Source organism: Haliaeetus albicilla, chromosome Z, assembly GCF_947461875.1.
Source record: "Haliaeetus albicilla chromosome Z, bHalAlb1.1, whole genome shotgun sequence".
Lineage (NCBI taxonomy): Eukaryota > Metazoa > Chordata > Aves > Accipitriformes > Accipitridae > Haliaeetus > Haliaeetus albicilla.
Genome location: NC_091516.1, coordinates 16588136 through 16600061, shown reverse-complemented (window position 1 = coordinate 16600061; position 11926 = coordinate 16588136). Strand labels below are relative to the sequence as shown.

General features: G+C 54.2%; 1 protein-coding gene across 1 annotated transcript; it reads right to left on the bottom strand.

Annotated features, from left to right (window-relative positions):
• Positions 1–253: 253 nt before the first annotated feature.
• On the bottom strand, positions 254–9725 carry DMRT3 (doublesex and mab-3 related transcription factor 3). Its single transcript, XM_069775736.1, has 2 exons — positions 9118–9725; positions 254–2272 (listed from the first exon to the last, which is right to left on the bottom strand). Exons 1-2 carry the CDS (start codon positions 9554–9556, stop codon positions 1305–1307), a joined length of 1407 nt encoding a protein of 468 aa, XP_069631837.1. The 5' UTR covers positions 9557–9725; the 3' UTR covers positions 254–1304.
• Between the last annotated feature and the right edge of the window lie 2201 nt (positions 9726–11926).

The following is an 11926-nucleotide window of genomic DNA, read 5'->3' as shown; positions in this document are numbered from 1 at the left end:
GCGGTCACTTGTGAACAGTTGAAAAAATGGCACTAAACCTTAACAAACTTCTAAGTGGACAATTAATTTAGTGGCATTCCTCATCAGAAGCAATTTCTAACGTTACTCTGACACACATAAGATATGCAGTATAATCAATGCATGCAAACATGCAATAAATTGTTCAAACCATTACTTTTCTAGATTTAGGGAAGCTGCCATTTGGCTAAACATAATTTTAAAGAAATGCCTCCTATTATACCCTATTTCCTTTTTTCTACTTCTACAGTATAGGAAAAAAAGATGCTTCTGAAGCATCAGGAAAGCCTTTTTTTCTGCTTGCTGTGACTGTAGCAAGCTCTGCTTTACTCAGCTGAGCTTGGAAGTGTCTGTAGTACATACTCAAGAGACCTCAGCTTCCCTACTGACATTTGCCTAATCTCAGTTGTAAGCTACAAGGCAGGGAAGCAGAACCTGAACTTGGAAAAAGAGGCTTCCCTTGACTGCGGTTGCTGGAGCTGGACATTTTAACCCCGAGTGAGGAACTAATCAGCTCTCTATCTTCAGAAATGTTATTTGCCCAGTGTAAATGATATAAACCAAGATCATCATCTTAGTTTATTTTTCTAGAGTCCTTAGCATGCTACATTAACCTGACAATGCTTAATCTGGTGTTCATTTCACAATGCACTTCATGCAGTTCACAGCTGTAATTGGTTTTACGCTGACATTACACGTTTTGACCTAGCCATGGGGAAAGAATAACTCTTAATATTATTTCTCTGAAAAGTGTCCAAGCTCAAATGGCACAGAAGCAGCTCATGGTAGTTTCATGTGTGTATTTCTTTCTTCTGCCTTTTCTTTCACTGCAAGGACGATCACTGGCATAAGATTGTTAGGTCCTTGTTTTGGTCCATTTGCAATTGAACTACGTTTGTTTGATCTCTTATGTCCTGAGGAGTTCTCTCTTATAAAACAGCATTCAAGTATTCTAGTTTAACATCCCCATTTTTCTGAGTTAAGGAACAAAGTAGACCTTGGGCTTCTGTTTTCCTTACAAGTCTTCTAGAGTCCCAATAACTGATAGCCGTAAAGTCTTCCTTTGTAACACACACTCAGCACTAAAGCCAGAGTATTGCTATTTGGCATTATCCAGTGAAGTGCAAGAATTAAAATAAGTTACGTCTTTATTGCTATAGTACAATACCAAGCAAAGTCACTTTTTAATACAGTTGCAAGGGTTTCGTAGAGTACATGTCCCTCCTCTTAGGGCCCAGTAGTTCAGCTGCACTGCAAGTTATCACTTAGCTATCACATGTCGAATGTCAGTCTAAGATGTGTTGAGTATTCCTGGAATCTGAAGAATCAGACCTTTCATCATACTCATCTTCTGTGTACATCGGTTGCTTAGACACAATAGGACACCCGTCATCAGGGATTGAGATCCTAGGATCTTCTGATGAGCGGGAAGGAAGGACAGGCGAGCTTCGGAAAACGCTGGCTGAGTTGCTAGAGAAAGGACTGACATACTGGGACCGCAGCTGGTACTGCTGCTGCAGCGTCATGGTGTTCCACAGGGTGACATCATTGGGCAGGAATGGGCTGGACTGGTTTCTTGCCAAAGTGTTCCTCAGCATCAGCGGGTAGCGTGGTGGCTGAGGGAAAGGGTGCTGCAAAGGTACGGCCAGAGGATTTGGCACAACATTACTGGAATCAGCAGAGAACCTCAGCGTGTCAGGAACCCTAAATGCCGAGCCCACTGACCACTTGGAAGAGGAAATAGGGTACGAACTCAGCGTGTGTTCAAAAATGTGCCCACTGGAAGGCAAAACCAGACCATCGGATTCTGCAGACGTTCTCTCACCACTGGCCACTGATGACCTACTGGAGAGGAGAACCTCTACAGCACTCACCAGATCACCGCCGCACCCCTTCAGGATCAACTCCAGCACAGCTGGCTTTTGGTTAGGGAAGATCTTTTTCAAGACTTCAAGTGGAGGTCTGTTGGCTTTCAAACTGAAAGGTAAAGAAACTGTCCCAGAAGGACCTTCTATCAGGAGGTGGTTCTGCTCTGGGTGGTACTTGGGGCTGTCTGGACGGCTCTCTGTGCTCCCACCATTTCTGTGAACTGCATAACCAACCTCATCCACTGAAACAATTTCAGGGCTCTCAGGGGTGAAGGAACTTCTGGCTTTAGTCATGTCTGGGGAACTCCTTTGGTCTGTGTCTTTGTCACTGTAGGTCTCGGCATTGTCTGCTCCACTGGCATCACCCAGACGCTCCTCATTCATGTCTGCAAAGAGAAGGCAGAGAAGTTAACAAAAAAACGAGGCCAAGAGCTTTTACAGACGTTTGAGGACACAGTCTTCTTAAAGTGAACAGAGAAGGATCCTAGGGCAAAAAAAAGCATTCTTCACAGAGATCCTGCTAAAATGAAGGTCTCTTTGCAACATCTCATGAGAACAAAACTGCAAAAGAATCATATGACCTGGTCTAGGCATTTTATGCTGCCTTATAGATATCTTGTCTCATTCTCCCACGTGCAAGAAAAGAAGCAGTGCTCATTTTTCTGCTGCATCAAATACACTATATCAATCCTCTCTCACTGGTTACAGGGCAGCAACACACCACCCAAGTGCACACTTTCTCAGAGGAACTTCAGCACTTTTGTATCATAATTCCTCACTAGCACCATCGCACTGACAGTGAGCTGAAGATATCTAGAGGGCACTTGGGAGATCAAAATTCCCTCTGCAAGTCCAATAGCACTGGTGGAACCACTCCATCATGACCACTGGCTGAAGGTTAAAGAAGTCTTCAAATAAATCAGTGTATACCAGTCCTGGCTCTGCAGAAACTGGTTCCTTCCCCAGTGAGAATCACAGGCTTTTCCTCCAAACCCTGGAGCACAGCTGATGCCTTGGCCCAGTAGAGCACAGAATCTAGAAAAACCCAGTTTGGAGAGAACCTCTGGAAGGCATCTGGCCCAACCTCCTGCTCAAAGCAGGAGACACCTAAAATACAGAGCAGGCTGCTCATGTCCCTGGTCAGCTGAGTTTTAAATAATTGCAAGGATGGAGACTCCACAGCCTCTCTCAGCACTTGTTCCAGGTACCTTGCTTTTTGTGTGCTAAGCTACGAAGGGCAAGAGCTGAGTACAGGGCTGAAACCAAGCCTGTTGACCACACTGCCTCCAAATGGACACACAAAAATGAGGATACCCCAAATCTCTGGTCACTTTGGCAATGCCAGGCCAGAGTATGGAAACCTTTGAAATAAGACTGCTTGTCAGAAAGAAGAGAAGAAGAAGAAAGGTTGACAGCTTTCACAGTTTATGCAGAAGAGGGGCAATGTACTTGCTTGAGATTGTTCACAGTTATTTCCCAAGAACGTTGTTCTGCTGCCCTTCCTCATACAGGACAGTGATGATCTCCCTGGGGAAGCTTCAATGTTTGAAGAAAGGGTCGTTGTCCAAGCTGTGGCTGACAGAACCTGCTTTAACTGCACAGGGCAGCGCTTTTAAACACACATATGTGAAAGACTGCCTGCAGAAACCAATACAACTATTTGCCTGGTTTCCCAAGCCCCTGGTGATCAGCCCAACCAGATAAAGAAGCTATAAGAAGCAAGCAGAGGCTCCCAAAATGTGCTGAAGATCACCCCTGCCCAATCAAGATGGAACAAGTTAAAGGCGTGCAAGCGCCTGAGCCTCACTGCTCACCATGGACAGTCCTGCCTCCCTTTCACCCCAGGAACTGGCGGGACATTTCCCCATGCAGCAGGCTAAGTTTAGTGTTGAACAGATCAGCTCAAGACAAACTCTATTATTAATGCAATTTACCCACCTTGAGAAAGGAGTTGGGGTCTGTGCAAGCCTGCGCTGAGCAAGAAGCCACTTTGCTCGCCAGAACGGGAGTTATAAATAAATACAAGATCCTGGCAGAGCACAGCCTGACAGTCAGCGTGGCAAAGGCAGGTTCTCCTCATGAGGATGGCTGTGCCAGGTAGAAACGATGCGCCATCCTACAGGGCTGTGGGGTGCTGCTAGTTTGGGCTGCGGAAATGAGCGTGGGAGCGGAGCTGAGGAATACAGATGCCCTTATGAAGATCTTGTCCTTCTCTTTTAGCAGGATTACCTGGTTTGGGTACCTGTTTTTATATCGGTTATGCTCTCTGTCCAGTGCAAATGGAGAAGCAGTAACTCTTCATCTAGGTATATTACAGAGAAGGCAATGTATGTATGCTCTTCTTCATACACCCAGTGCATCAGTCTTTCCTTAGCAGCCAAAGGGGAATGCAGGAAATGTTCGCTGATAGCGAACTGGCAACGTGTATCCTTTTGAGGAGGTGGTAAGACCTCAGCGTAGCTCATCCGTTATTTGAAAAAAAAACTGAGGCTTACACTACCTTTCCCTCCTAACCCCTTCGCATGTTCATAGTCATGCATTTATTACAGAAGACAGTATGCTAAGAACAATTCACACCTGAGTGAATGAGCAATTGATACATTGAAGGCTTACCGGGCAGTCTGCGGACAGCTAATTATCTCTGTCCCTGTCTTGCCAGAGTTAGAGAGGCATTTAAGGGAGACGATGGTCCTAATTTCCACATAAATAGATTGCACTGTGGTACCCAGTATTACCAAATGGACCACATGCAGGTAGAGCGTATTTCAGAACCACTGCGCTCTTCCAGTGTATCGTTACGGGCTGATAACAAGTACCACTGGGGAGCAAGTACGTGCTTAAAAAAGAAAAAAAGAATCGGATTGGATGTCCCTAATACACTCCCTGATCCTTACAAATTATTATTTTCAAGATATTTCAGGTTTGTTCATTTTTCAGTACCCTTAAAACTATCCTTATGAGGCTTGGCTAAAAATTTTCTTCAAATTCTGAAAATTCGTCCCACTGAAGTTTGCACTTTTATCATCAGGAGACTGCACAGATCCCGACTCTTAGCCTTGCACAGGGAGAGCCCCCTCGCAGCACAGATCATAAGCGGTGCATCTCACCAGGCGGTAAGACTCAACAGGGTCAGACCCGTAAAACGAGGTTTCGGTGATTTAAATCAAACGATGCTATTAACACGAGGAGGATCATCCTCCGTTAGTTAACATGGAGCTCGGGTGCTACGATTTTTTTTTTCCCCCCCTCTGCCTTTTTGAGAGCATTTGTGGCCGCCGGTGTCGGGCGGTTTATTGCCGGCGGCGGTGGCCGGTGTCAGAGCGCGGCTGCCCCAGCACCGCCGCTGCGGGCGGGTCGGACGGCCGCCGCCCGCTCACCGGGCCGGTCCCCGGTGGGTTCCCGCCCGGCAGGTCGTCTTCTGACTATGCTTTTTCCTCATCTGAACACCACTTCCCCACCACGGTCACGGCGTGCTCCGGGGACTGTCCCCACCTCTTCGCGGGAATTGCCGAGATTAGCTTTTCCGTTTGTTTAAAACGGGTACAAAACAGCAATCGTTAAATTAAGGAAGATTTGGGAAGATACGTTATAAATGTCCTTAGGCGGGCACTGAATTGTAGGAATATTGCATGCAGGTGTTAATCCCAAACAGCCACATTTTCAGGCACAGAAACACCAATTTTGTGTTCAGAATACACAACCCGCCAACGGTATTTTTTGCACCACACGTAAGCTTCACAGGAGGATGTTCTAGGCTTCAAGAAAGAAATCCCATCCTCAGACATTTTTTATGTTTGTGCGTTTTGGGTGTTGTGTCTAGGTTTTTTGTTTGTTACCCACCCTCACCCCCACCCTCCCCGCCCCACACTTTCTATTTCAAATTGTCTGCATTCAAGTATTCACTTTGCCAGCCCTGAGCAAACTAGGGAAATTGTTTTCTTATTGATATAAGCGATGGGGACTATTCCTCAATTAATATGCATGCATAGGCAGATACATACCCAGATCTACAGAGATGCAGTGCAAATGCAGATACACATGAACCACAGTATGGTGGGAGAACTGTGCATGCATTCACGGTAAACTGCATTAATAAACAAAGCTGCTACTAATTTGGAGCAAGGTATACCCCAATTTTTCTTTGCCTATTTATACATTAAGGATCATGAGTCAAATATTGTAAAAGGGCCAAATAAAAGTAACACGGGTGAGAGAGAAGCTGTTCTTCTCAAGTTAATAACTTGTCTGGAAAACTTGGTCTAATACTTTGGAACCAAATGTGCTTCCTTGATATTCCCACCGCTGACTCTGTTAAATCAGCTTGCACTTTGATTGTTAGGACAGCTCTTTCTCCAACACACATTTTCTTGGATCCCAAAAACATCTGCTGTTTTCCCTATTTCTATTATTAGAATGGATTGATACCAGAACTAACATAAGCTGCATGAAGCTAAGGTCATGTAAAACTTACAGGGTTTTTTGGTGGGGTGGTTTGGGTTTTGGTTTTTTTTTTCGTTGGTTGGTTTGGAGTTTTTTGTTTTGCTGTTTGTTTGGGGTTTTTTAATTACTTTCACTCCAGACTTTCTTCCCTATCTTCAAAGGTCTAAGGGGCTTTGTAGGAGACTAATCGCTGTTCCCAAACTAACACAGAGACTGCTCTGTTGTGTTAAGAAGCTGGCTCTGAAATTAACAGAAGACTCAATACAGCGTTACATTAATTGTTTACAAGCCTTGATAACTACTACTAAGACAGAGAAATGTCACAGGCACTCATGTGACATGAGAGATGAAAGTTCATGAGCACAGTAGGAGGAGGAGGAATTACTCTGGGTTAGCACAGGCAGATGCAACAGGGGTAGTTTCTAGGCACATTATTTGCACAGAACACAACTTTGCAACTGTCCCACCAAAATGACCGATTATGGCAGGAATAAAAATAAACGGATCTGATTCTACCGTACGTCGGGAAATACCTCCTCCGTTCTGAAAAAAACTTCCAGGAGACTGATGTCCCCGGAGGGGGGGGATGGTGGTGTTAGAAACAGGGCGCGCTGGGGGAGCAAATAATTACATCCTCCATTCTGACTACGGTTTTAATACAGGTTAGCAGGGAGAGAGGGAGAAGAGAAAGCCCTGCTGTTCAGAGCATGCAGGATGGCTGGAAATAAACAGGTTATCTGGTTAGACAGTGCTTGGTGGCAGGTGACGGGAGGACCCCCCGAGGAGATAATTTTCCGCTTTGCTCTCACTCATTCCCATGTTCATAAAAGCGGGGGGGGGGGACGGGGGACGGGGGACAAACAAACAAACAAACAAAAGCCCAGCAAACCCCTGTAACAATTGGAGACCGGGGACCGCGCAGGTGAGGTCTGTGTAACCGGGGCTGCTTCCCGGCACCCTCGGTCCTGGGGTGCCCCGGCCCCCCCCCAGCCCAGCCTCACCGCGGGCGGGGGCCGGCGCGGCCCCGCGGGCCTTGATTTATGAAGCTCTCCCCCGTTATTTTCCCCCCCACCCGTAAAGCTGTTAGCGGAAAGTGCTGACTGGCTGGCAAGGAAGAATTTCTCATCAATACACTTTGATTGTATTTTGCAAACAAAATGCCTGTTGCTTGGTAACATTTCACTTGAGCCTGACCTTCCCCAAAAGTTATTGCTATCAGATTCGATTTACACTGTCCTCCCGTGATTACTGTAATCTTTTAAGCTGGGAAGTTCATATATCAGGGGGAAGAAAAGTTGGGCGTGCAAGTCAATACCGTTCCTATCCGCCAGATTTATACCCTGCTGAGGAATTTTATTTGTTTCACTTTCTGGAAAGAGCCAAGGAGGTGCTTTTTTCCCCTCTTTTTTTTCCTCCTCTTTTCTTTTTTTTCCCCTCTTTTTTTTCCCTCGGCCTCCCCCCCTCCCTCCCCCCCCTCCCCCGCTGCGCGGTCCCTGCCCCTCCAAGCGCCTCCGGTAGGCTGCGGCCAGGCGGTCATTGAGGGGGGGGGGAACGGACGGACCCCAAAGCCCCGGCCGTGGGGAACGGCCGGCGGAACCGGGCGGAGATGCGGGGGACGGGGATGGACAGAGGGCGGCGGGCAGGCGGTGCCGAGGGCCGGCCAAGGGGAAGCGGGTCCCAGACCACCGGCAACCTCGCCGCATTGTCGGACCCGGCGTTGTGTCTTCGGCAGAGCTGGAGGAGCAGAGCCCGGTGCCGGGGCCCCGGCGGACGCCTGCGGTGCCGGGCCGGCTCCACACCCGTGCCCTCGGAGAGAGACCGGCTGGTGCTGCTCCCGCACACCGCCCCGCGGGGCTCCGGCCGCCCGGCAGCGGGCCGTAAGGAGCCGAGCCGTGCGGGAGCCCAGGATTCGCCGTCCCCCGCCCGGGGCACCGGGTAAGAGTTCCTCGCAGTCGCCGCTTGTCAGCGGAGCGGGCTGCCGGCGGCCTGCCGGGCATCCCCGTCGGGGAAGGCTGCCGGCTCCCGCTGGGGCCCGGGGCGGGGAAGGGGGCGGCGGCTCGGGAGCGTTAGTTTCGCCTCCAGAAACGGGGTGCCGGTACCTGTAGGTCGCGCTCACAGGGTGCCGGTAGCTGGCGGCGGTTTCCGGGTCAGCATCCCCGACCTGCCGAAAGCCGCCCCGGCCGCGGCCCGGCGGGACGCGCTACCGCGGGAGGGAAGCCGAAACAACCGGGTCGCTGCGCTCATCCCCTGCCGCCGCCCGCCGCCCGGAGCTCCCTGTGGAGGTTTTGTCCTGCACCAGGTCCCGCAGCCCGACGCCCCGGCTGCGGGACGCCGGGGAGCGGCTCCAGCCAGTTCTGCGGGACCGGGAGCGGCAGAGGGACGTGCGGGTGCGATCCACGCGGGATGCGGCCACTTCCCGGCCGGCCTGGGGGAACGGGCCCAGCAGCGACACGTCGAGGAGCCGGCTGGCAGCGGCGGCGTTTGCCGGTCCCCTCCGCTGGTCTCGGCGGCTGAGAGCCCGGCCGAGGAGCGGGCCCGGCGCTCCGCAGCTCCCTGCTTTTCAAGAGCGACAAAGCGCACCCGCCGGGCTTTCCCTCCTTCCCCTTCCCACGGCGCCCGTCGGGAGGAAGGGAAAGCCCTCACCTTTCCTCGCCCGGGCACCCGTCCCCCGAGGCCCGCCCGTGGGGGTCCCGGCCCGGGAACTGCCCTCCCTCCGCTCCCCCCCCCCGCCCCCTCCCCGGGCCCCGCGCATCCCCCCACTCCGGCCCCGCGGCGCCCGGCCCGGCCTCACCTGCCTTGGGAAGCGGCCCCGGGAGCGCGGGGGGCGGCTCGGCGGCCCAGCGCAGGGCGGCGGCGGCGGCCAGCTCGGCGGGGGCCCGCGACGGCGCGGCGCAGGGCGACGGCCCCGGCGGCGCGGCGGGGGGCTCGGCGCTGCCCGGCGGCCCCGGGAGGGCGCGCAGGGAGTCCGGGAGGAGGCTCTCCAGGCTCTCGTTGGCCTGCTGCCGGCGAAGCGCCACCTGGGCGGCCATCACCCGCTGCCGCTCGATGATGAGGATGCACTTCTCGCAGGTGCAGTCCTTGAAGCGGCAGTAGCGCTTGTGGCCCTTCAGCCAGGACAGCACGCCGTGGTTGCGGCACCGGGCGCACTTGGGCGTCCGCTGCAGCGGAGCCCGCGGCGGCTGCGACACCGGGCCGCCCATGTAGAGGTACGGGGAGCCGTAGCCGTTCATGCCCGCGGGAGGAGCCCGGCCCGCTCCGGGGCGGAGAAGGGGGCAGCGGGGGCGGGCGGAGGCCGGGGCGGCGGAGGAGAGGCGAGGAGGCGGGCGGCTCTGCCCGCGGGCTCCGCGGGGGGGCGCGGCCCCGGCCCCAGGCCGCCGGGAGTAGCCGCCGCCCGCCGCGGTGCTGGCACCGGCGGGCAGAGCGCTGCCGCCGGCCGGAGCGACACTGCCGCTGCCCGCGCCGCCCCGCCGAGCCCAGCGCCCCTCCGCCCGCCCCCCGCCCGCCCCCCTCCGCCACCCTCCTTCCCCGCCGCCGCCGGGGGGATGGAGGGAGGGAGGAGGGAGAGAGGGAGGGAGGGAGGGGGGAGGGAGGCGGGGGGCGGGGGGGGCTCTGCCCCGCGGACGGGGGCGGCGGCGGCGCTGCCCGCGCCGTGCCGAAGGGGTCCGTCCCCCCCAGCGGGCCGGGACAGGGGCCGATGCCGCCCACCCACGCCCCCCTGCAGGGCGCAGGCCGCGAAAGCGCCCGGGGCTGGGGGCGAGCGGGGTCGGGGAAGGTTTCCCCAGGCTCCCGACCGGCCCCGCGGGGCCGGGATCTCAAAGTCCAGACGGGGCGTTTGGACGCCGCGGAAAGCCCACGGGACGCTACGAGCGGCGGCACGGTGCGCTGCTGCTGTCGTACAACCGCCTGCGGTCCAGCGCTGCCGGGAGGGGGGGGTGGGGCGGGTGTTTGAGCCCAAAGTTTTATCGAAGTTTTGAAGCCGCGAGAAGCTGCGCGGGAGCGGGAGCTGGAGCTGCCCGGGAGCAGCTGCGCGGAGCCGGGCGGCTGCGGACGGCTGCCTGCCCCCGCGCTACCCGCCGCTTCTCCCGCGTCCCTCGCCATGACAGCTACTTAAATGCAAACGGTGGCTATAGAAAGGCACGTGTAATTCAGGGCAAGCCAGATAGCTTGCAACCTATTCGATGCGTCTGATGCGGCGGGGTGGTAATTTTCTGTATCTGCGGCCGCGGGGAGGTCTCTCGCTGAAACAATTTCCAACACGGCAGCGAGAAGTTTAAATCCAAGTGTAATATATTAGTAAGAGAAGGTATGGGAATATCGACTGGGGGGGGACGACACAAATTCACTGCAAGCGTTTATCTGCCCGCGCACCGGTACTTAGAAGTACAGAGCCCGCGGGCAGCAGGCGCTGCTGCTTGGACCGGAACCCGTTTCGCTGCCCCAAGATCTCCCCTGCTTTTTCCCAGGCACCTCTCCACTGTAACCGCTACACAAAATAAACCATTTAACGAGGGTACGTAATTAGAAAATAAGATTTAGAACTCGGGAAGTATTTCGCCGGAGAGAATAAAAAGCGCGGCGTGTGCTACGAAGGTATTCGCGTGATACTTAATGCCTTGGCTCGCTCTTAATTACTTTTCCACTTCTAGGGGAAGAGCGACTCAGGGAGATCTTTCTCCCCAGGGCCGTGTGCGGGGTGTGAGGGAGGATGAGCGCCCCATGGGTTGGTTAACCGCACCGAGGCGGGGAGGTGAGTCGGATCAGGTGCGGGGAACAGTCCGTTTCCCCGCAGCGCCGGTGAGATCTCCCTTTCTTTGCTGCCGGGGTGCGCGCACTGCGCCCGGACAGCTCTGCAGCCCGCCGTACCGCGAACCGGCGTCCCCCGCGGGGCACCTTGCACACTCGTGGGTCCCCGTCGGGCGGAGAAAAACAAACCAGCGGTGCGTCCTCCGCGGACCAAACAAATATTCGGCCATCCCAAAATTGCAAGGGGCGCGTGAAAGACGATGCGCAGCCGCCCTCGGGAATCCTTTTCCCCAAAACGAAGAAGCGGGGTGCAAGTGCCGGCGCGGGGCGGAATACCCTCCTGCCCCGCGAGCAGGAGCGGGACCCGAGGGAGCCTCCGCCACCGGGGCCGGCCGGGCGACTGCCTGCTCCCGGGCCGGGCTGCCTCGGCGAGGCGGCGGGCTGGCTTAGGGCCGGGGGCCCCTCTCTCGCTTGGCTGCACAGCGGGCGTTTAGGCTGAAACACTCGTTTGATATAGTGCCGTAATCCTTTTCTCATATTTGATGGGAATGTTTTCCGTGTCCGAGTATTTGACAACATCTCCCCATAGGGCCAGGTTCGTATTTATGTTAGCAAAACGTCCCCTGCCTGAAAGTCTATTGTAACCCAACACCTGACAACCCCGGTTCCCATTTCTGCTCGCAGAAAAGGTTTATTCAAGCACATAATGGGATCTCAGCAGAAAGCTTTTCAGAAGAAGGGTCTATGGTAAACTGCACCACATGAACTCCGTTTCCAGGGCTATTAAGCTTTTAATTGGAAAATAGCAGAGGAAATTTCAAGGTGACTATAACGTGTTAGCAGTTAGCGCCCAGAAG

Excerpts from the sequence above, each read along its gene's own strand:
- DMRT3 (XM_069775736.1), bottom strand. The coding sequence starts at position 9,556 with ATGAACGGCTACGGCTCCCCGTACCTCTACATGGGCGGCCCGGTGTCG. Across the intron at positions 2,273-9,117 it reads GGGGCCGCTTCCCAAGGCAG|ACATGAATGAGGAGCGTCTG; the intron begins GTGAGGCCGGGC and ends TTCTCTTTGCAG.